General features: G+C 35.6%; 1 protein-coding gene and 1 long non-coding RNA gene across 17 annotated transcripts in view; one reads left to right on the forward strand and one right to left on the reverse strand.

The window, feature by feature from the left end:
* The window catches only part of LOC103884073, a 63,904-nt gene extending 40,262 nt beyond the window's left edge, over positions 1-23,642 (reverse strand). For all 6 annotated transcript variants that reach the window (XR_646530.4, XR_646528.4, XR_001902203.3 and 3 more), the window contains exons 1-2: positions 23,553-23,642; positions 4,001-4,084 (exon numbers count right to left, since the gene is read on the reverse strand). This is a non-coding gene — a long non-coding RNA (uncharacterized LOC103884073). The remainder of the gene's footprint in view (positions 1-4,000; positions 4,085-23,552) is intronic.
* Positions 1-25,253, forward strand: part of CEP85L (centrosomal protein 85 like) — a 238,224-nt gene that overhangs the window by 207,843 nt on the left and 5,128 nt on the right. For all 11 annotated transcript variants that reach the window (XM_021937935.2, XM_021937937.2, XM_031667467.1 and 8 more), the window contains 6 exons: positions 5,642-5,794; positions 7,549-7,703; positions 11,064-11,181; positions 11,660-11,710; positions 20,501-20,608; positions 21,807-22,038. In XM_021937935.2, the coding sequence (XP_021793627.1) occupies positions 5,642-5,794; positions 7,549-7,703; positions 11,064-11,181; positions 11,660-11,710; positions 20,501-20,608; positions 21,807-22,038 (817 nt within the window). The remainder of the gene's footprint in view (positions 1-5,641; positions 5,795-7,548; positions 7,704-11,063; positions 11,182-11,659; positions 11,711-20,500; positions 20,609-21,806; positions 22,039-25,253) is intronic.

Genomic DNA, 25,253 nt, shown 5'->3' on the forward strand with positions numbered 1-25,253 from the left:
TCCATTTCTGAGTTACTTCACTTAGAATAATATTCTCCCACTCCATCCAGATTGCTATGAATGCCATTATTTTGTTCCGTTTTATGGCTGAGTAGTATTTCATGGTATACATACACAGACACACACACACACACACACACACACGCGCACGCACGCTACATTTTCTTTTTCAATTCATTGGTTAATAGGCTGATTCCACATTTTTGCAATTGCAAATTGTGCTGCTGTAAACATGTATGTGCAAGTGCTTTTTATGTAATGACTTCTATTCCTCTGGACAGATACCTAGTAGTGGGATTGCTGGATCAAATGGTAGTCTTACTTTTAGTTGTTTAAGGAGTCTCGACACTGTTTTCCCTTGTTGTTGTACTTGTTTACATTCTCACCAGCAGTGTAAAAACATTCCCTTCTATTTCATACCAACATCTATTTTTTAAAAATTTTTAAATTATGACCATGCTTACAGGAGTAAGATGGTATCTCATTGTGATTTTAATTTGAATATCCCTGATAATTAGTCATGTTGAACATTTTTTCATATGTTTGTTGGTCATTTGTATATCTTCTTTTAGAATTATCTATTTATGCCCTTAGCCCGCTTTTTGATGGGGATTATTTGTTTTTTCTTGCTGATTTGTTTGAGTTCCTTATAGATTCTGGATATTAGTCCTTTGTCGGATGCATAGTTTGTAATATTTTCTCCCACTTTATGGGTTGTCTGTTTACTCTGACGATTATTTCTTTTGCTGTGCAGAAGCCTTTCAGTTTAATGAGACTCCATCTACTTATTTTTATTTTTTTTGCATTTGCTTTTGGGTTCTTGGTTACAAACTCTTTGCCTAAGCCAGTGTCTAGAAGAGTTTTTTTGATGTTATATCCTCTAGAATTTTTATGGTTTCAGGTGTTAGGCTTATGTCTTTGGTCCATCTTGAGTTGATTTTCGTATAAAGTGAGAGATGAGGATCTAGCTTTATCCCAGCACCATTTGTTAATAGGGTGTCTTTTCCCCACTTTATGTTTTTGTTTGCTTTTTTTTTTTTTTAAGACGGAGTCTCGCTCTGTCGCCCAGGCTGGAGTGCAGTGGCGTGATCTTGGCTCACTGCAAGGTCCGCCGCCATTCTCCTGCCTCAGCCTCCCGAGTAGTTGGAACTACAGGCGCCCACCACTGAGCCTGGCTAATTTTTTGTATTTTTAGTAGAGACAGAGTTTCACCGTGGTCTCGATCTCCTGACTTCATGATCCTCCCGCCTCGGCCTCCCAAAGTGCTGGGATTACAGGTGTGAGCCATCGCACCCGACCAATTTTTCCTCACTCTTTAAGTTGATACCTGTATATTATATAAAATAGCTATCACTTCCACTCCTCACAGACTAGCCTTAAACAGGAGAAGACCCTCACTAATCAGTGTTGCCGGAGAGGGGGGCTTTTCACATCTTTGTACTAGTTTAACTCATTTTTTTTGTTGTTAGCATCCTTCAGGCTTCAGGGGAGTATTCTAGGTCCCATCGGTACTCAGACAAGCAAAATTTCAGCCAGCCCCTTGACCAGACTTCTGAAAAGTCAGATTGTTGGATGTTCTGTCTGCTTTCCCTGTACAGGGAGAAACTTGAATCTGTCTTCACTCATTGCTGTGTGCTGAGCTGGAGCTGTGAACTATGGAAACTGCTAGTCTAAACCATCATCTCTGATCTCACTGATCCCAGGCAGCAAGAGTGTCGTGGTCCTATTAGTGTTCCAAGACAGGCAAGGCAGAAGGCAGTCTTCTGAACAGCACCCAGAAAAGTTGGGATGTTGGATGTGTGATCCAACTATTTTCTTTCCCAGCAGGTTTCCTTCTGATCATATGCTGTATTGGGGGTAGGATTATAGAAGGTGTCTTGCATTTCCTTAATTGCTTCAATGTGCCTGATTTTGCATTCACCCAGAGTACAATAGCTTCTTGACTAATTTTTGGATTTCTTAAAAAGGGAATTTGTCCATGTTGGGGGTTTTATTATTTTTTTAATTGAATCCACATGTTGGGGGGAAGGAGAGTCCAAGACTTGCTCTTCTGCCATCTTGCTGACAGTACTCCCCAGGTCTTTAAAAATATAAATCAAATTCTTCCCATGGCCTGAAATACATTTCCTAATTATATATCCGTAGGTTCTGCCAATCTTCCTCTAATAAACTGTGTATTGATACCCTGGGTGTTACAGTTGCTCAGACAGCTCAGGCTTTGTTTCTGATATCAGGATCTTTACACAGAGTGGCCTTTTGGCATGGTAAATACGTGGCTGCTTTTTTTCTCCCACTTTCAAGTCATCTATTTATTTGTTCCAATCTAGCTTAATATTTTTCCCTTCTACTCCTCCTTTCATATGCTTATAGAGTTTTATTCTTTTTTTTCCAGGGCTCAACCCAATTTGTATAATCCTTATTTTTTAAATTTCTCTCTAAGCTCCTTGAAGGCAGGGGGATTGTATTTGAATATGTCACTGTGGCATATGTAGCACCATTCATGGTGCCTGGCATATTGAATGTATTCTGTCAGGTAATTTTTGCCAGGATGGAAGAGAAAACAGTAAGGTAGACTAGGGAAAAAACAATGAGAGAGAGATCAAAGTTGTCAGAGTGGGTGCCTAATGGAGCAAGTTCATAGGAGACACAGGGAAGGGTTGATAACAGATGCAAATATGGTAGAGTTACTCTTGGAAAAGAAGAGGAGTAGCTTCTGTGTGAGTGAGGCAATTGAGAATGGAAATGTATATACCAGAGAAACTTGAGTAGAGGGGATAAATGTAGAGGGCAGAGTTTGTGTCAGAGCATATGGAGATGACTTCAGTTCTTGAAGGGAGCGCATAGGTTAGTAAGAACAGGCTCCTTGGTAACAAATCAACTAAACAAACAGCACTTTGGGTCCACACAAGATTGGATCATATTGTTTCTTTTGGCATTTACTCTGTAATCCTTATCAAAGACAGATTCTATGACAGAAAAAACAATGTGGTAATAATAATAGAATTCTTTTGAGTTCTTTCTTTAAAGAGACAGACAATAAAGAAAAGTAACCGTTTGTGAACCTCTTATAAAACTTGTCCTTTCTGTTACCTTCTAGGAATGATATCAGTATTGCATCATTCCTCTTTGAAAAGAAAAGCTTAGCCTTGTATGAATAGAATAGAGAAGATTTACTAATGACACCTCATTTATCTGGAGGTGATTAATGCAGTTCAGACTTGAGTAACCTCTATTTGTACTATTTGTGTGGAACAACACAAAACTTGGCAGTTCAAAAAAAATGAAACACCAAAAAACAAAACAGCGAGCTTGTCATCTGTGAGCAGGGCTGAAAAAAAACCCAAGACCCAGTGAATATGTATGATCAACATGTGACCAACAAATAACAGAGACAGTGTCCCATAGGAGAGTGTTGGCAGCAATTTGTGATCAAGGGAAGCAAGCTTGACGTGACAGCAAAGAGAGTTGGCCAACCAAAAGAAAAAGAAGAAAAGTAGGACATCTTTGCACACAGACAGACCTATGCCAGTCACTGCTTTTTGAGGCATCATTTTTTACATTTAATACATTTAGACAGTTGAGTCCAAGTTAGCATTAAGTAAACATAGGTTGCTTTATCATGTTTACCTCTGTAATGTACAGGGTCATTTGCTAAGGCAAGAGCAGGCTTGGTTGATGGGAAATCCAAGCACAGCTGGTTACTGAAATAAGAACCTGATAATGAGTCATAAGGAAGAACTGAAAGAAAGTTGATTTTCAGTCAGATGATCTAGATTCAAATTCGACTTCTGATTTTATGACTTAAGTCACTAAAGATCTTTGGGCCTCACCTGTATTAAGGGAGTTGTATTATATGATCACCACCAGTGCCAACAGTATGTAAGGTTTTCCATTCTGATAGATCACAGGGTAAACTGTCACACCAGCACATTTACCTTTAATCCTAAGAAAGCCTCAAGACATAATAGGATGTGTTTGTCTTACCAGTGTTGCTCCTTACCAAAGGTCATAAGTAGATGCTAACGTCACTGGTGAAATGAATAATTTTTCCACATGAAGTTTTAAAAATCGTTACACATTAGACCTGAAAGAAATTAGAAAATGCATGAAAGAAACCAGTTTCTTTCAAATTTTATTAAAGCTAAAGAACAAGTATTGGCTTTAATAAAATTTGAAAGAATAATCCATCGTACTGCTAATTATTGCCAGTTATTTTCCCAGTGAATATGGGAAAACACTGTAAAAATATTTTAGAACCCTGTAAGTTTGAAAAGAGGATTAAATGTTTGGAAGATTGGTAATTTAAGGTAAATAGGAGTAAATATGAAAGAGCTTTGGCTATGAGATATGAAATTTAAAGACTGCATATTTCATGGAATGGTAGGTAAAAAGTACCTGAAAATCTGACTTTCAGCCTGTATGAATTGGGATTTACTAGAATCATTATCATGTGTGTACATACCATGATATGTACACATTATCAGTTGTACATACCAACTGAAATAAGTGTTCAGTTACCATACTTTATCAATCCTAAAATGACATCAATAGTAAGACACCTTTATTTTATGGTTTTTAGAAAGAAAATATGCTGCAAATTCAGTTATGACACAGTGCCTTAAACAGTAGTGTTGCTTGAGGTGTGGATTAGTTTCACTAGTCCATTATCTGCCCCTAAGTATTTGGTATATTCTTTCAGCTTTAGTTGCATTGTTTGGTGCATGATAAGCAATTTCTTTGCAAGTCTGTTAGTAATGAAATAGTTTTAGTTACTTGCAGTATCTTCCTCTCTTCGTTCACATAAAGCATTTGGGTATAGCTATGCAAAAACTAAGAAATCGGAGTCATTCCTTCAGAGATGAATACTTCACTGATTTCAAAGGCTTTTTTTCTGTGCCTGTCTGGGCACCCAGTAACATTGTTCCATACTAAATTGTAATGTAACATTGTTTAGGCATTTTAGACATCATTTAAACTCAACACATAGTTTGTACATATATATAACAATATTGAAATGACAAGGATACGAACAGCCTTGACCAAATTTGCACATGTGTAGGCAATAAAAACTACATCACTACTGCCCCCTGATTGATGGCAATTTATAGGATGCCATCCATGGCAAAAGCAAATACCCCCTAAACTCTTGATTTCAGTGACATAAATTTTTTTAGGTGTAAATCTTCTTTTGTTTGTTTTTTGTTTAAATTGAGACAAAGTCTTGCTCTGTCGCCCAGGCAGGAGTGCAGTGGCACAATCTCGGCTCACTGCAACCTCTGCCACCCTGGTTCAGGTGATTCTCATACCTCAGCCTTTCAAGTAGCTGGGACTACAGGCACATGCCACCACGCCCAGCTCATTTTTTTGGTATTTTTTTAGTAGAGACAGGGTTTTGCCATGTTGGCCAGGCTGGTCAGCCCACCTTGGTTTCCCAAAGTGCTGGGATTACAGGCATGAGCCACCACACCCGGCAAGTGTAAATCTTAGAATGAAATAAGGTAAATCTTAATTGAGTTGCTAGTGGCCTTCGCTATAACCTGAAACTGTTGGTGAATTCAGCAGTGTCTAACAGTAAAGTGTTGGTTTTGTTATGTCTTTTAATGACTCAAAACTAATGAAGGTTCGTAATTGTTTTCTTCAGCTTAAAACTAGAGATCGATACATTAGTAGTCTGAAAAAGAAATGCCAGAAGGAATCTGAACAAAATAAAGAAAAGCAGAGAAGAATCGAGACCTTGGAAAAGTATCTGGCTGATCTTCCAACTCTAGATGATGTACAGAGTCAGAGTCTACAGGTAACATGAAATAAAATGCTTATCTTTAAATGACATGAAAACATGTTAACTTGACTCTTTAGAAACTTGGCTAACTATAAATTAAATCCATGTGTTTAATTGCTGTTTTGGGGACTTAATTCTAATAAGAAACTTTGTTTATCTAAGCATGCTTAAGTAGATATTTCTTGTCAGTTAATAAGTGATTACCTTCCTATTGATCCTGTGTTGTAACTCTGTTAACTACTGTAGAAGTTAGTTTCTAAACCAGTCTGCCAACCACTACCCCATACACACACATGCACACACCCCCAGTTCTGGTGCTTTCCAACAGTCTCTAGGATTCACCAGGGCTCTACAAGACCTTTTGTTAAGTATCTTTCTAGATATTTATTTTCTTCATTCTTCTTAACCTTTATATATATATTTTTTTCTTACACCTTGACCTGTGACCTCAATTCACTCCTCTGACTTCTACTTTTTTTTTTTTTTTCTTAACAATACCTCAGAGTCTTTCTCCTAACTCAGGTGAGGCCCACTGTCTTGAAACCTTATTTATAAATCCACTAGATCTACTCTTCATTCTCTTCCCAGAGTTGTTCTAAGCCAGGGATTCTCAACCTCAGCACTATTGACATTTGGAGGCAGATAATTTTTTGTTACAGGGGTCTGCCTTGATCATTGAAGGGTGTACTTCTACATCCATATATCTGCCCTCTACCCACTAAGTGCCAGTAGCAGTGCTCCTTCTCCTTTATCCCAAACCCAAAATGTAAACAGATATTTCCAAATGTCCTCTGGGGGTAAAATTACCCTCACTCGAGAGTCATTAGTCTAATCTAAGGAGTGTCACTGTGCATCCTGTAAGACCTATGTTGCATTCTCTGTTTATTTTACATTAATTTATAATTTGTAAAAACTAAGATTAAAGTTGGGAAGGAACTTAAGGACTGCAGGAGGTTGCATGAGCAGGAACAGAGGGCAATGTGTATTAGAAAATATGTAAGAAAATACCTAACATCCATTGGGGTGGCAGTTAAGGGTCTTGAACAGGTATTTGTACACCCATGCTTATAAGATAATTATTCACAATAGGCAAAAGGTGGAAGCAGCCCAAGTGTCCATGACCAGATACATGGGTAAACTAAAGGTGGTATATACATACAGTGAAATACTGTTCGCCTTAACAAGGAGAGAAACTCTGACACATGGCTATCATGTGGATTAACCTGGATGATGTTTTGCGAAGTGAAATAAGCTAGTCACAAAAAGACAAATACTGTATGATTCCACTTAATGAGATACCTTAAGAATTCAGTCACAGAGACAGAAAGTGGAAAGTTGGTTACCAGGGAATAGGGGGAGGGATAGATGGGGAGTTGTTTAATTGATACAGAGTTTCAATTATGCAAGATAAAGAGTTCTGGAGGTTAGTTGCACAATGTGAATATACCTAACACAACTGCACTGTACACTTGAAAATTGTTAAGACAATATAAAGTTGTATATTTATTACAATTAAAAGAAAAATAAGTTTAAAATTAACCTTTCTCAGTCTTCTACAAATTTCTAACCCCATTCTCTTCCTTGTAATTCCATTCTTGTAGGTGCCTTTCACACAGAGGAGATGGAGTGCTAATACTCTAGATAAAATGCTGTGTGATTTTTTTTTTTTTAGCTACAAGTCTGTCAATCCCTGCCAACACGGTAACAGTTTCTAATAGAAGCATATTTAATATTTCATGTGTAATGAACTGTAAAAAATTTCTCCTTAGCTGCAGATTCTGGAAGAAAAAAATAAGAATTTACAAGAGGCTTTGATAGATACAGAAAAAAAAATTGAAGAGATCAAAAAGCAGTGTCAAGATAAAGAGACACAGTTAATATGCCAGAAAAAGAAAGAAAAGGAGTTAGTAACTACTGTTCAGAGGTAAGAAAATTTTCTGAATCCTTTTATGTTATTTTACTCATATTTTTCATAAAACATTTTACTTAAACTAATTTATAAGTTATTTTACTCTCCTTAATTTAAAGATGTACTACAGGATGCTCATCCCTTTTCCAAACTGCTTGTGAGCAGGAATGTTTTAGATTTCAGATTTTTTTGGATTTTGGAATATTTGCCTAGTACTTACCCACTGAGCATCTCTAATCTGACAATCCAAAATCTGAAATGCTCCAATGAGCATCTCCTTTGAGCATCATTTCCATGCTCAAAAAGTTTTGGATTTTGAAACATTTCAGATTTCAGGTTTTTGGATTAGGGAGTCTCAACAATATATTGATATCTTGCCAAAAGTTTCTGTTGAAAATAGTAAAAATAAAAACTCATACAAATGAAGACTGAAAATATTAATACAAACCCTTTATCTAATGGCTTTATCAAAAAAAATAAGTAAAAATTGTAAATAACAAAAAAGGGGCCAGCAAAATACTCGAACTGCACTCCTTAATGGAATATATCAAATTGAAGTAATTGGCTCCTATTTCCCTTTACTGCAAGTAAAAGATACAGCAGTTTTGCCATCTATCTTCCAGATTTACTTACATATCTTGCCTCATGGGACTCAATTAATACAGTTGTAAGTACAATGAATACCATTTGCAAATTCAGTTTGTGTTTATTAAACTTGGAAATTAATATTGGATCCCTGAAAAACCTAAGGAAGTATTTTATATGTATAGATATGGATGTTCTGTTTTGCAAAACTTAAACCTTAATATTACCAACTATAAATAGATAAAACTATCCTGAAGAATAAAACAACAAAGGAACAGAAGCGAAATGCAAGAAATACAATCTTCATACTTACATCAATTTTACAATTCAATTTATTCTTAGCTTTTAAATAAAAATCCATCTGATTCCATGTTAATTTCATGTTAATATTGCTTTACTACTACTTTGAGTCTTAAATATGCCTTGTCCTACTTTTTTCTTTGGGTTTCAATGCCAAAAAATTTTTGATTTCTGGGACAATTCAGTATGAATGAGAAAACACATGTTTCTCATCATCTCAGCTCCCAAAACAAATCATATACCTTTAATTCTGCTTTTGTCTCCTATTTTCTGCTGCTTGTTCTTAAATTTTCCTTTTTATAACTTTTCATCTTATGCCCTGTTCTTTAGTGTCAGAACAACTTTCTGATCTGCACTAATTCAACCATATAGCTTTTTCTTTCATCTTTACTGATAAAATGAAAAGACACTATATCTGTTCTGTCATATAGAGCATTATAATTATAAATTAAAGCTGTGTTGCTTTAGGAACAGAATTAGCCACACCTGAAAATAATTTGAGTGTTGCTTTGTTCTGTTGTGTGCTTTTGGATTGTATGCTTTCTTTTTTATTTAGACTTTATCTTTTATTAGATTTTGTGAAAACACTGAACCTCATATTCTTGTTTTGGAAAGATTAGTACGGTGCATTTCAGATAACATTTTCCACTTTTAAATTTCATCTTGATACTATCAGAGATGATACCATGTCCAAATATTTCTCTTGATTTCAAATAGATATAAAGGATCAAAGGGTTGAGGATGGTATCATAGTTTTTTCAGCTCTATAAGATAATATTCCTTGAGTTCCAAAGAACTTCAGATGTATATGTGACTGTGAATTATATAATTACATTTATCTGTTTTATATAATATTTCTAAGCTTCCTGTTCTATGAATACTTAAGAACATTTGCAATTTATACATTAAATAAGAAAAGCTTCCCATTACACCTGAAAATTAAAGTGAAAAAGATGGGTGAGCTCCTTAGTAATGCAGTAGTAGGCACCACTTTAAGAGATACTTTACTTTTTGAATTAAACATGTTATATAATCTAAAAATGTATAAATGAAATAAAATTTATTGGGCATTTTGCCATGACAGTTCCTCTCTTCATAGCTGGCTCATTTTTTCATTTGAAAGACTTTAATATTTTTAATACATATTGTTTCTCATGAAATGTCTGGAAGTAGTGTCTTGACACTGAATTGGTAAAACAAAACAAACAAAAATCTCATTCTGAAATAGAAATAATTTGTTTTACACTTCAGACTGAAAAAAGCAAATAATTATGACAATGTATTACACAGCAGTACACTACATCGATAATAAATACAAATGTCTCTGGCGCCATTATTTGTAAACATCTGAGGCCCTTATTGTACCATCTAGGACTGTCAGTTCTCTTTTCACAATCTGGATAGGGCATTTCTTCTGGTTTTGAAAGACAAAGCATAGAATAGCCATAATTCTTGAAAAAAAGAAAAATAATGAAAATATCAAAACGCAATTTATAAGAAGTCTTCCTTTTAGTACTCTGCAATGCTTGAGTATGATTCAAGCTAAAGTAGAGCTATTTCCAGTTTCTTGCTGCTATTATTTTGGTTTTGTTTTGGTAATTATTGTCTAATGATGTGACTTCTTTTAACCAAACATTACTATTCTTTCTTTCTAGCACCTTCCCCCTCTGCCCCTTTTGCCTTTTTATTTTGAATCTGCAGTCTTACTTTTGTTGTTTCCCCTTCTAAAATGCAACTGTGTTCCATGGATAGCATAAGAAAGTGTTATGTCAAGTTATAATGAAGAAGAACTCATGAACACAGAGAAGGGAACAACAGACACTAGGGCCTACTTGAAGGTGGAGGGTGGGAGGAAGGAGAGGAGCAGAAAAAAATAACTTGGGTAGTAGGCTTAGTACCTGGGTGACAAAATAATCTGTACAGCACACCTCCATGACACGAGTTTATCTGTGTAACAAACCAGCATGTGTACCCGCAAACCTAAAGTAAAAGTAAAAAAAAAAAAAAAAAAGGAAATGAAAGAGAAATGTAATTCTGATGGTTTAGGCAACAGCTATTCTTACAAGCAAACTTCTGCTGAGCTTAGAATAAAGGACAAAAGATGTGTATACATATTCTTAGGTTCTGTGCAACAGTCATCTTAATCAAGGAACTCTGCTTTTAGAGGAAAAGTGAAGAACACGAGTTAGACTTCAGAGCTCAGATTTGGGTAATGAAGAACTTCATCTGGGCCTAAGGATGTCACATACTGAGCAACTCTGGACTCTGGTCTCAAATTTGCCATTTCTGAAAAGATCAGCCTCTAGCTAACTATGGACCCTTCTTACTTGTATGAAATATAAGTAACACTTTTTCATATACTGTCTGTGGGTCTTGATTATTGGTTGATTAAAAAATACAGAACCTAAAAATGACATCATTTATGTTGAAATCATTACCAAAATCAGCAAATAGAGCTTATTTTCATCATATAATTGTCTTTTGAAATAGTTTGCAACAAAAAGTAGAAAGATGCCTTGAAGATGGAATCCGCCTTCCCATGTTAGATGCAAAACAGCTTCAGAATGAAAATGATAATCTCAGACAACAAAATGAGACTGCTAGTAAGGTCAGTAGATACCTTTGATCATAAACGTGAAATCTATACTAAGTGGATATGTGTGTATAGATACATAATTTATAGCTACTTTATGTGATTTATATTTTGTAAATATTTAATTGCTTATATAATTTGCAGTTTGAATGTCTTTGTTTGAAGGACGATAGCAATTCAAACAAAATTAAATAATTGAAATAAAAGTCAAAACAAAAGGATATCTTTTTCCTTCCTTAATTATTCAGTCTGTCTCAAAGTTATTCTTAAAAATTGTATAAATTTGAGAAAAGTTTTATCAAGAACTAGAGGAAGTCTTTTGTAGTTTTATACTTGTGTGATCCAAATCATAAGGATACTTTCAGTTTCTTAAAAAGACCCTTCTTAAAAATAAATTTATAAATTTCTGTGCTGTGTTTTCTTGAAATGTTGGTACTTTTAAGAAGCGATGTAAAAATTATTTGAATCAGATGTATTTATTTTTTTGTTTTAGATAATAGACAGCCAACAAGATGAGATTGACAGAATGATTTTAGAAATTCAGGTAAGGAATATTTTGTGCTTAGTTTAATTTAGCTATATTCTGATATACTCTTAATGCTTATTTAACCTGCAGATATTAAAGCATGCATATATTGTATGGAAAGATAATATGTATAGCACTGAGGTAGAGTTGCAAATTCTTTAATATTAATCTTCCAGTTTTTGCTGTTTGGTAAATTAATCCTTCAAAAATTATAAAGATTCATCAGTGAACAAGTCACATGCCTGACCATTCTAGTGGGGTGAGTTGGAGAGAATACAAAACCAATATAATGAATGCCAGGTGCTATGAAAAAAATTGCTGCTAAAAATGTTATTTTAAAAAGTAGGCTAGAGAGTGCTACATTTAATAGAGTGGTCATGATGTTTGTCCTGAAGAGGCAATATTTGAGCAGGGATCTGAATGAAGACATCCAGGGCAAGAGCATTTCAAGCAAAGGGAGCAACAAATGCCCTTTATATACCTGGTATGCTCTAAGAACAGCACAGTCTGTTAGCCTGGCGTTCAGGAATTGTGAGGCCGTTATTCTAAGTGTGATGGGAAGCCATTGGACATCTTTTGCTGAAAAATGTTTAGCTCTATACCTCCTAATTTTACTGTTACTTCTTAAAATCAAAGTAAAAGTAGTAAATGATTTGCCATTATATACAGTCTTTGTCTTTTGGTTGTATTATTTATCAATAAATGTATGAGCCTGATGGATTGATTGACAGAGGTTATAAACTTTATTTTGTATTCCTACAGACATAACTTCAGTTGTTCCATAACCCATTAGAATCTCTAGATTGTTAGATTTCCTCAGCCGTTGTTATGTGACTTATTCTGGACCATAATTCAAGAAATTTCTATTTTACTTGGGCACATTTTCCGAGAATTAAATCTAATACAAGTTATCTCAATCTAAATTAAGAATAATCAACACGTGAACTTTGGCATTGAAACTTTAATGACTTGTAAGATTTCATTTATCATATACTGTCACATTATAGGTGTTCAGTATATATTTGCATTCATTGAAATGTGCATTTTTTCCCCATTTGTGGAGACATCTTACTGCAATTTACTCTTACATGTTAACCAAGTCTGTAGTCACATGTAAATATGTCATGACCATACATAAATGAATACGTAGAAGAATATACAATTATAGGCCTTATTGTTGTTATTAAAATGCTTCAGCAAACACAAACCTTTTATTTCTTCAAACTATGCAGAGAATTGAAATAAAATTAATGAGATGCTTTTATTTCCAAATATTGGGGCCTAGACACTATAATCATTAATTCTGTTGTCCTTTGAATCAATGACTTTTTTGGATTTCTTTTCTTTTTTGTTCTTAGCATCTCATTTGCCCATTCTGACCATCAAGGTCTGCACATCTAGAGACAGAGATCTATAGATTTAGGTCACAGAGACAGACAATAAATGTTGATAGCTGACCGAAATAGCTATATTTGTGAACGTGGTATTTGAATAGCAAAGCTGGAGATGAATATGACTCACATAATGAGAAAATTATTTACTAGTTTTAAACTCATGTTATTTTTTGGCCCCTTATCATTTAAAAAGACAGAAATTTTGTTTGTATTTGGTCGTTTTTGATGACCTTTCTCTAAAAGGTATATGCTCTATAAAAACCTGAAAATATTGCTTATTCTGAAAAGAGGAACACTAATTATTTCCCTAGCATTGGAAACACTGAAAAGAACACTTTGGGTTGAAAAAATATTCCTGTTGCTTTCTATTGTGGTTAATAGACATAATTAATGGGTGTATGATCAAACTGATATACCTAATAGAGCAACTCCCTTCACTTCCTACTTCTTTAAAGCTGTGTGATTTTTCCTTATCTGCTTACATAAAGAATGGCCAGCTTGTACCTATGTAGATTATGATGTCCTTTCCATATGCTATAGCTCTGTTTTTGAATTTCTTCAAATATCTTCGCCTATCTAAAATAACACAAAATACTATATAATTAACGATAGCAGAGAGCCTCCCAATTATTTTTAATTATGCATTTTGACTATCACTATAGTATTAATTTTATGTAAAAGCTCATTGTCGCTATAGTTTGGATATTATTTCTTCCTCCACAGTGCTTGGATGTTTTTCCATTTTGGAGTATTCAGTAGGCAAAGATAACTTGGTACTGTTAGAATCTCATGTGTTACTGCCTCTTTATGTCTTTGCAAATTGTCGAGAACGCCAAATTTGTTTGAAGTTCGTTTGTCTTCATTTGGTGCACTGCATTTCCTTGGTAATAAGCAAGTTATTCATATAGTTTAAATTTACTCCCAAAAGGGAAAAATAAAATCCCAGGCTATGTACATTTTATGTCGAATTTATAGGAGATAAAAATAGGGCATTGTTTCATATTTAGATGCTGTGTTCAAAATACAGCTATAGTTTATTATTTTGCCACAAAAGTCAAATAAATACTTACCTGTTATAGGTCACTGGCACGTTTATTTATTCACAGCTTTCAAAGTTGGAGAGAAATCATTCCTCTACTAGTTATACTATATTTGTTGTTGAATATAGAAAAAGTAATACTTCATATAAAAGTATATGCTAATTTGGAAATTGAGTTTAGTGCTGTAAAAATACAGATTTATCTACTGTTTTGTTCAACTGTCTAGGTCATATTGTTAACTGGCGTAAATACCTTGTTTACTCATTGACCTTTTAGAAGTGTTGCCCTTCGTTATATCCATAAAACTAGTAGAGCTAGCCTGGCTGCTTCTCCTATAGGTTTTTTCTTCTGTCAGTATACAGTATATAAAGACATTTTGCGGTAGAATGTTCCGTGTCAGTTCCATGAACATATGGCTACAGTCAGAATATGATTGAGTTCTTCATTGGGCATTACCTTCCTTCTCACTTATTTCTCAAAAGCACATTTCATATCCGTAAGCCTTTTTCAGTGAGCTGTTATTGTAATCTTTTGGGAGAGGACGTAGAGGTTTGTAATGTTTGCTTGTTTTCTCTGACATTAAAATATTTACTAATTGCAAGAACTTAGGCATTTAAATGGCATATCTGAATTGACAGCTATCAATAGAAAGTTATACTATGACAGAAGACAGAATAATACGTTAGAGGACATTTAAGACTGTTTACTCGGGTGTGGTTGGAACCACCAATCTCCAAACTGTGACAGTCTGTTCTATTTATAACACATCGAGATGTTCCCACAGCCTAAGAAAATTCTATTCCAATTTTTAGCAAATCTCTTAAATCCTTCATCTAGCAGTTTTTCTCAGTAGAAATAGTGGGAAAATGGATCATAAGTCAATTGAGTGTCTTATAAGTAGAACATAACTCTTTTAAATATCGATTGCTTTAATGTTTTCCCATTAACATTGTGTGATGTTTACCTCCTATTTTTTTGTTATCCGAATTGTGTTATGTCTTGAAATAAAGTACTTTTTCTAAAGTTTAATTTTGGAAGCATTTACTTCTGTAAAATTGCTTATGATGAGTGAAAAACTAAAAGTATTCTTATCAGAAGTTAATACTAAATTTTGAAAAACCTACCAGCCAAATAATGCCTTCTATGAAAAGTAGCTTAAAAAAAAAAACACTCACTGTAGTCTCTGTGCTGGTAAAGAGAACAGTCTTTACTGTTCATGTAGATCTGTTGTATGCATGTTATAGTTGCATAATTAAGATATGTCAGAAAAAATGTGTAAAAGGTGGATTTAACTTTTGAAAAATCAGTTATGTCAGGGTGGGGAGTTGTACGAGGGAAGACAGCTCACTTGAATCATGGAAGAATGTTCTTGGGCCTATTTGTGCTATGAGTAGTCACCAAATCTATATGGATATTCACATTATTTGTAATACTTTTTAAGATATGTATTTCTGGGCCCTGTTGTGAACCTAATGAATCAGTGTCTCTGGGATGAAGTTGAATTATATATTATTAAGTTCCTCAGGCAGTCCCTAACTTTGCCATATGGTCTGGCAGTAGAACTAGAGCATTTAGGAAGTATTACAATCCTCAGCATGCTCAGTGGACCAAAGAGTGGGAACTGGAGAGAAAGACTGAGGTTTAAATTTTAAAAACAAGTTTAGTTTCTAAGATACTTAGGTGTCATCGAACACATTTAATGTATTTTGGTAGATCTCGCTTATAAACCAGAAAATACATTTTTTCCAGAAGTTAGAAGACAAGGAACTCAAGCAGTAACAGTTTTAAGCTACAAGTCACCTTCAATTCGTGTGCAATTCAATACTTTTTAGTATATTCACAGATAAGTGGAACCAAGACCACAGTCAATTTTAGAACATTTTTATCATCTCAAATGGAAGCCTCATTTTTGTCACTTGCCTAAGCCCCCATCCACTTCTCCAGCCATCTCACCTCTGATCCACTTTCTATCTCTATAAATATACCTATTTTAAACATTTCATACAAATGTATATATGGTCTTTTGTGACTCTTGACCATAACCAGCTGTTAGGCTCCACTAATTGTCAGCCAATCAGTCTGTTGTTTTCAACAATACCCTGTGGCATAAATTGCTTCGCAAACTGATCCATTCTAGCTCTTTTGAAGGGATAGTTCATTAGGTTAGTGTTTGAGATTTGTTCTGACCTCAGGAGTATTCTTCACAGCTAGACTCCCTGGGAAAGTAGTTAGTCTATGGATTTAGCTTATAGGGCTAATGAGTCTAATAGTATCCTGCCAACTGCCTTTCACCACAACCTCCAATGTTTTTGAGTGCTCTAAGGCTTGAACGTCACACTGTTGCAAATGAAGTGAATTCCTATAGAGAGACATTTGGAACTCCTAGTTCTATGGCCTACTTTTCCTCAGGAAAGTCTCTTAAGCCAAGTTAATTGGTGTGGGGACAATGGCAAACTTTCGAATGGTATCCCCACTCTAGTAGCTGAACACTCACTGGAGTGAGTTGGGGCAGCAGCTCTACGTCTTTTTGACTTGCCTCTCCCAGCATAGAACCAGTGCTCCACAAGCTGGGCCAAGGGTCAGGGGTTCTGCACTCACGTAAGCTTCCATCCCGTAAGGGGATCTGGGTAGAAGAAGGGAGCCCCCCACCTCTTGGTTGTATGTCGTTGCCTAAAACAGCCTTTGCTAGGATGATAAATGTTGATGCCCTATCTTTTCTGAGAAGAGAACTCTCTAACTAGGATTTGGGAGGAGAGGGAACCCTGTGTTACTGGCTCTGTCAGTCTGAAGTAGAATTTCCATCTCAATGAAATGTGAGAAGGCAGAAATGGAGTTGAGTTTTGTTTTGTTTTTTTCCTCCTAGAATCCTTTTGTGAAGCAGAGATATTCTTGAGTAAATGTTTCTTCATTTGCTATATGCTCTTAGGACCATTTCCAGAAATTTTAAATGATAATATTCACCAATTTCATTGAGGGGTGGGTCTGTGGAGCTCCTCAACTCTGCTTCTAGTCCATGCTAGAAGCAGAACTCCAGGCAGATTGTTTTCAAAGTTTTATCAAATTACAAGATGATAACTAACTTAAGAAAGGAATTTGAGCTATACATTGTCTTAGATTCTTAGAAACATAACAAAGCCTCTTTTTTCTATTTCTTATCTCCCCATCACCAAAAAAAACACCCTGCTATACATTTCAGACTTCCTATTAATGGCATCTCTGCCCTTCCATTTGTTCAGTCCAGGTATCCTGGACTTATCCTTAACTGCTCACTTACCTCACATTTGTCAGCAAATTCTACTGCCTTGAATGTATGTCTAGAATCTGACCTCTTTTCCTTGCCTCCTCCATTGCCACCCTGTTCCAAGCCATCTTCCTTTCTCATCTGGGTTATTTCTTTATGCTTCTACCCTTTCCTGTGTACAGTATACTCTCATTAGGTTAAGTGATCCTTTTGAACAAAAATCAGATTACATCATGTCTCTGCTTCAGAACTCTTCAGTGGATCCTCATTTTTTTCCAGAATAAAAATCGAAGTTCTTATACTGATTTCTGAGGCCCTATACAATCTGTTCCGCATGCTGTCTTCCTTCTCTGACTCTTTCTCCTACTATTCTCAGCCATCCTGGCTCTCTTACTTTTTCTCAAACACAGAAGACACCATCTGTCCCAGAACCTTTGTACCGACAGAAACTCTCTGGGTATCTCTGGGACACAGTCTGTCATCCTTCAAACCCTTGCTTACCTGAGATTTCAGCCTCCTGACCCTTACTGTGCTCTGTTTGTTCTCTACAGCACTAGTCAAATTCTAATATATGATACTGTGTAACTTGAATATTTATTTTATTTCTTTTGGTCTTTTTTCTCCTAGTATAAAGTTCCACAAGGGCCAAGAGTTTTGACTGTTTTGTTCACTGATGTATCACTCAATGAACAGAGCAGTGTTTGGCAATGGTTTTTGCTGAATGAATGATTGCATGAAGGAAAGTTCCTTGTGAATTTCTTATGTGGTTAAGCATGTTTATGTGTATATATGTGCAGTAAAAATGTTAACATAAATTTACTTTCAAAATAATTCCTTTTAAATTAGGTTTGTGGGTTATATAGAATCTGTTAACTAAGGCACACCTGGTTCTCCCTCATTTAAGCTATTTGTAAATGGGGCATTTCTCGATACTTACATCAAAACAATAAATTTGCTTAATACCACTTTTCAACTTCAAAGATGATCATTATAAAGACCTTGTAGGTTAGTACCTTAGCAGAATTTTAAAATGTCATGATTAAACTGAGAATTGAGAGCTTTTGTAGGTTTTTGCAAATTAATTTTTAATTTTATTAATCCACTACATGTCTAGTGCATGATAAACAGTTATCGTGAAATTCACAAAGCTAAACACTCATTTCAGAAAACATGAGATTATTTCATTTATGCATTGTAAAGTACTACCAGTTTGAGCAAGTATATTTTAAGAGCTTAAGAGATTTCAAAAAAATGCTCTGCAAAAGGTATTTGTAAAATAACACACACTATTCTTGATAGAATTTCTTTCTTGTTTTCTTATCTTTTAAACATATCTTAATGCAATTTAGGATAGAGAAGTAATTAATGTTTCAGACTAAATGTTATTGTCAGACAACTATAGCACTCATACCTAGTATTATCCTAGAGATTGTACAGCACTTGGTCCTTTCAGGATAAGCCTATCTGCAATGTCTTTTACCTATTAAAGTGCTTCTTGGTAACTTCCCTTGAATTCAGGCAACATAAGAGAAATCTGATTTTCCGTTTTGTGATAAATGACACTACTGCCAGACAGTTTCAGTTTTTCTGATGGAGAAGATTGCCTGTTTCTGCATTGATTAAAATCAGCCTTACATAGGGACATATTAGTTGGATTTATTAGCTAATTATTAGTCACATTCAACATGACTCTGAATTGATAAAAATATAAAACATCCCTCTTGGGTTTAGTTTTTTGTTGTTGTTGTTGTTAGAATGTGAGTTTGAGTAGTGTGTCTGTGGTGCCTTTCTTCTGTAATTCTAATAAACAATCACAAATCTTGAGAAAATTTAGGTTGAATTCTGGATTCCAGCCAAATAATCTTGTTAAGCCAGAAAGCATAGATCTTCAGCTAGGTGAATAAATCTCCATGTTCATTTAATCAGATAAGGATTGATTCAATCTAATGAAGTTACAAAGGAAATTTCAGTTTTCAATAATACACATATTCAGAGAGCCCCATATTGACTGTGCTGTGAGACTCATCTTTGTGGAATATAAAACAACTTTTCCCTGGAAGGAGAAACACTTGTTACAGAGTTTGATTCATTTCTATCCAACTTCTGAGTTACTAAATGTAATTTAAATGAATACAAATGAAATTTAAAAGCAACAAGTTGGCATATCTGTTACCGATAAAACTGCTTTATATTTATGGAGTCTTATTTCAACCCATGGTGATCGCTATCTTTTCTTATCCCATCCAAAGATAATGTGAAGAAAATACCTTTGTAGTAGATTGTGTGCTATTTAGGTGGTCAGCAACCTGAAATATTGTCAGAATTGAGACTAAATACAGACCTGAAATAAAATGATACCTCTCTTCTGGTCATATGTTTATTGATTTTGTCATCTAATAAAAGGAAAATAGTTGATAGAAACACTTAGAATTCACTAATAACTGCAGGGTGTATGGAATTTTTTTCTTTTAATATATAGGTGAAAAATAAGACACTAACCAAAGACTCAAAATGTCCTTTATGCTGCTTTGGCGTACTCACAATGGTGTCATGTCTAGATAATTTGCAATTTTATAAGGAGTAAGAAGGAAATTAGCTTATCAAATTCCCATAATAGACCTTTGACCAGAGTTCACAGTGTATTTACTGCTTGAAATACTATACACTGAAAGATGGGAACTATGTTTCAAATGATAGAAAATAGGGATGATACCATGATCTTATTATCTTGCATCTCATTAACTGTAAGCAAAATGTAAAGCAAAAGTATAGATTTGTTGCTAATACACTCTCAATATATAAAAAGTTAATGAAATAACTTTGTAATACCACATTAAGTAGGAACTTCAGATTTGACATGTTTTATACAAATTAAAAACTTCCTTGGTAAAAACTGTAATTTTTAAAAATCCAAATGTATTCTGGGAAACTGGCATTTCTTTTTCTTTTTTATTTGGATTCAGCTACTCTCTAACTGATAAGGATTAATTTAAAAGTGAAGGCTTCATTTTCCAAGGGGATAGGGAGGAAAGAAGATCTAAAGTATTCAGAGCCAACATTCCTACTTATTTCTGTTTGAGATTTTTCTTTACATGTTAACCTGTTTTGCTTTCCAATTTTTTAAAAATTCTAGTCTATGCAAGGAAAACTTTCGAAAGAGAAACTGACCACTCAAAAGATGATGGAAGAGCTGGAAAAGAAAGAAAGAAACCTACAGAGATTAACAAAAGCATTGCTTGAAGTGAGTAGAAGAAATTCAATTTGCTTTGAAAGAATGATTCACTACCTATTTCAGCAGATGCTTATTTTTATAGATATTAATAGAGCATTTTCAGATTAAAGACATGATTTTGATATGCCTGTTAATTAATTCCATTGTTTCTTACCAGAATTATTATAAAAAGACAAGCCTTTACTTCTCTTGTGTTTTAGAATACAGTTTCACATAATTACAGTACAGTATATATTTATTAGCTGGCATTCATCTATAAAAAAGTTTTTTCCCCATCACCCCAGACTGTTGAGTTATTCTGAAATACAGTTCCAATTGGAAAGCTAATTAAAGTTACCTTTAATTAGCAGTTTTCAGGATAAGAAGGTAGCAATTTTGGGGGTCAGCAGTTCAGAGTTGTTGAGTTTTTCTTTTGTATTTCTTTGTCTCTTACATTGAAGTTTTTGGTTCCTATCAACATTAACATAGATGCTTTCCCCCCACCAAGGTGCAAAAAGTAGTTTGAAAGTAATTAAATCACTATTGCTACTAACAATAAAAACCACAGTGTGAAGTTCAGAGTTACTTTGTAGTTCTTTTTATTCTTGGAATAAATCTCATTATAGAAAATACAGGCTGGGTGTGGTGGCTCACACCTGTAATCCTAATACTTTGTTTTGGGAACCTGAGGTGGGCAGATCACTTCATCCCAGGAGTTTGAGACCAGTTTACGCAATGTGACAAAACCCTCTCTCTACAAAAAATACAAAAATTAGCTAGGCGTGATGGTGTTTACCTGTGGTCCCAGATATTCAGGAGGCTGAGGTGGGAGGATGACCAGAGCCTAAGGAGGTCAAGGCTGCAGTAGTGAGTCATGACTGTGACACTGTACTCCAGCCTGGGTGACAGAGTGAGACCCAAAAAAGAAAAATACATACACAACCAACATGCTTATTACGTGAGAGACTCCTAGAAACAGAGACTGGATTTGTTTCCTCCTTTGGATATACACTAAAGTATCAGATGGCACGGAGAAACAGTTTTCACTATTTAAATTATTTTTCTATGTGGTTTTTTTTTCCACTGCATATATGTAGTTGAATTCGGTTAATGTGCATATAATATGACTCCACTGTTTATAGACTTGGTGGAAAATGTTAACCTGTATGGCTTTGAGTACCTTTCCTCTCTTGTAACCATCTGATGTTTGTTTTCTTTATCCTTGCAGAACCAAAGACAAACAGATGAGACATGCTCTTTATTGGATCAGGGCCAGGAAGCTGACCAATCTAGGCAGCAGACAGTTCTTTCCAAACGGCCACTATTTGATTTGACTGTGATTGATCAGCTGTTCAAGGAAATGTCCTGTTGTTTGTTTGACTTGAAAGCATTGTGCAGTATTCTTAATCAGCGTGCTCAGGGCAAGGAGCCTAATCTTTCATTATTACTGGGAATAAGATGTAAGTGTCTGATGACTTGTCCTTATTTTGTGGCAATTAGAAACCTGTCTTCATGAGTCAGGAACTTCTGACTGCCTTTTCTCTGTTTATTTTTGTAATCTCCTTTCCTACTTAGAATCAGTCTGTGGGTTTATGTATACCTGTTATTACTTCATTGCTAGAAGTGAGTGGAGTTATAGCTGACATTAACTGCCGCTTGGCAGAATGCCTGGTGATATTTCCTATGTTGAATCTGTAAATAAATGAGTAGAGTGATAGTTAGGTGTGACTTCCCATTTACTCTCCCAAAAATAATACCTTCGATTTGCTTTTATGTGTTAGTTGCATAGATTAAGTGACCCGGCCATATTGTCCACTGGTAAAATGTTTGAGAAATATTTTGCTTTCCAGTGCAGTGTATGTTCTATGGCAGCTGCTTCACGTGAGTGCCAGTGATTTCACATGAGCCAGTTTTCACAGCCTACAGATCTGTTGCCTTTGTCAGGCATACCTACTGGCTTAATGTGACACCCATTCACTCTTGGCCTCAATTCTATCTTCCTCCACATATAATTGTGAGAGCTGCCACAGTGATAATCCCAGTGTCCCTTCCTTTCTATGCTACTTTTGCAGAAACGCCCATCTCTGCATGTGATTCCAAATCAGGATGTTAGTCTCTTTTTAATAGAGAATAAATGAACTTGGAAGGAAATAGGAATGGAGTAAGACCACATAATAAGGTTTATGAGCCAACATGTATATTTAGTAGCTGCCTAATATAATGGTAATGTATGACTAGAGGGGTGACTGGTTTTGTTCCTAGTTTCATCAAAAAGATTCCACCATTTTGCATCATGATAGTTATTGGCAAATCAATGCTCTTGACCAAAGTATATCACTAGTTAAATAAAGCATTATCTGTGCTCAATTATGTCCCTTTCATTTCATAGACATTTGTACACATACACAAGTGTGGATATGGAAAAAAAACATAATGTTTAAGTATATTCACTCGCGGAATAAACATTTATCAAATGCCTTCTATGATCCAGACACTAGTAGATGCCGGTAATGCAGATAACCCGAACGCAGTCCTTGTCCACACATTAACCAAATTATTAGAGCATTGTGATAGGTGCTATAGTTGAGATGTGGACAAAGGACAGTGGGAGCACAAGAGGAAAAAAACAACTAAATCTACATGGGAAGGGCTGTGGAGACTCCACAGAGTACCTGGTGTTCAGTGTCGCTCTTAGAGGAGGAAGTGGAGAAGTTTGCCAGGTGAACATGGAGTGCTTTAATATCTTTTGGGAGCAAGAAGCAAAGCTCACACACAAAGGGAACTCATTTTCTCCACGATTTTAGAGTTGGTCACCCTTTTAATTACTTGAGAGTCTCCTACATTTTCACTATCATAAGGTAGTGTTTGTTAAGTGTTTCAGTAATAAAGTATAGAGCTATCCTAATATGAATCTTACCACCCCCACCTCCCAGTGCTCCTTCTAGTCTTTAAAGTTTGACCCCAGAATCCTTACCTTACATTTGGCATTGTGAAAATTTTACCAGCCAGTTGATTTGTGAAAAACCGGTCGATTAATGACTCCATTTGCTCACTCTGTCCTTCTGAAAACTGTGTTACCTTGGTTTCCATGACGTCATTCTCTAGGTTCTGCTTCTGCCTTTATGACTGCTCAGTCTCTGTCTTCTGTGGACTTCTCTGTCACTTAATTATTGGTATCCCCAGAAGCCTTTTGTTACTGGTTTTTAGTCTGTTTCTTTTTATTCAGTACTTTATCTGAGTGATCTTATCCACTCCTGTTGTTTCTGTTACTGCCATACCTTTCACCTAGACATTTAGCTCCTTTACCCAGACGTTTATCTCCTCAGGGTTGCAGATTATATTCCCATGTATATTAGAATTGGCTGTTTCGAATGCATCACAGACTCTACACATTGAAAACCAGAACACACTTTCCTTCCCTCCCTGAACTGTTCCTCTTCTCAATGAGTAACACCACCATTCACCTGTCACTTGAACCCAGATTTTATTCTCCACTCTGCTTTTTCCTTCATCTGGCACCTGTGCCCAATCCCTGCCCCTCACTCCAGTTGATGATGATTGAGTGTTATCAGTTCTGTCATCTGCTTACTACATCTAACATTCCTGCCTTTCTATCTCCATTGCACTGTTGCCTTAATTTAAGTTTTCATAACCGGTCACCTATACTGGTCTCTCTGACAACCATCTTTCTCACCCCCTCCCCCTAATCCATTTTACATTGTTGCCAGACAGATCTGTCTCAACTATAAACCTGGTTTCCTAATGCTTACACTGCTGTGTGGTCGAGATAGGTAGCTCCTACCTCCTACCTACGTCTATAGTCTTATTTCTTGGTACTCTCCTTTGTCACAATTTGTACTCTACCATTTTAGAGCCTAGATACTGATTTTCTTGAGGTTTCTCAAATTCTATCAGATTGTTTTGCTTTCTGACTCCACTTTTGTTCATTTTGCAGTTTGGCCCACCCAGTGAACAAGCAACTGTTGCCTCCCCAGTTAGGACTAGTTTTGTTTTCTTCCTTTTATGCCACTGCAACTTGTATATAGTGGTAGGTTACCTACGGTACCTCACTGTGCTCAGTTGTTTGTGGAATTGTATGTAAAGCATCGAGAATAAGCCACTGTGTCTGTTCCTTTTCTGATTTCAACATCTAACAGTTCCTATATCATGGCAGATGTTCAGTTAACATTTGCTAAAATAACAGTCACTCACTGACTCTTATGCTACAATAAACTACTATGAAGGTATAAGGAGAGGTTTCTTTTGTAATCACTAGCTCTGCCTGATTTTATGTTGAGATATGCTTACAAAGAGAAGAACTGAAGTAAATAATTAAAAGCTGGCTGACTCAAGGCCCTCAGTTATTTAGCCATAAGGCAGCCAGCTATCAGCCTGATTCAGTTGTTTGGGATTGTAGGATCCTAGCTTTCACTCTTCCTCCCCCTCTCCCTGTCTGTCTCTCTCATTTTCCCTCCCCACTCTCCACTCTGTGTGTGTGCGTGTGTATGTATGTGTGTGACACTATATATTTGAAAATTAATATTTTCATGGCAATAAACCCACTTTGCATTCGTAAATATTTAAGATGCCACTTCTCACTACACAAATGGTCTTCAGATTTTGCCAAATGGGAAAACTGAGTGCTCTAGTTGAGCTGGAAGAGAGACATTAGAGT

This window comes from Papio anubis, chromosome 6 (genome assembly GCF_008728515.1).
Source record: "Papio anubis isolate 15944 chromosome 6, Panubis1.0, whole genome shotgun sequence".
Lineage (NCBI taxonomy): Eukaryota > Metazoa > Chordata > Mammalia > Primates > Cercopithecidae > Papio > Papio anubis.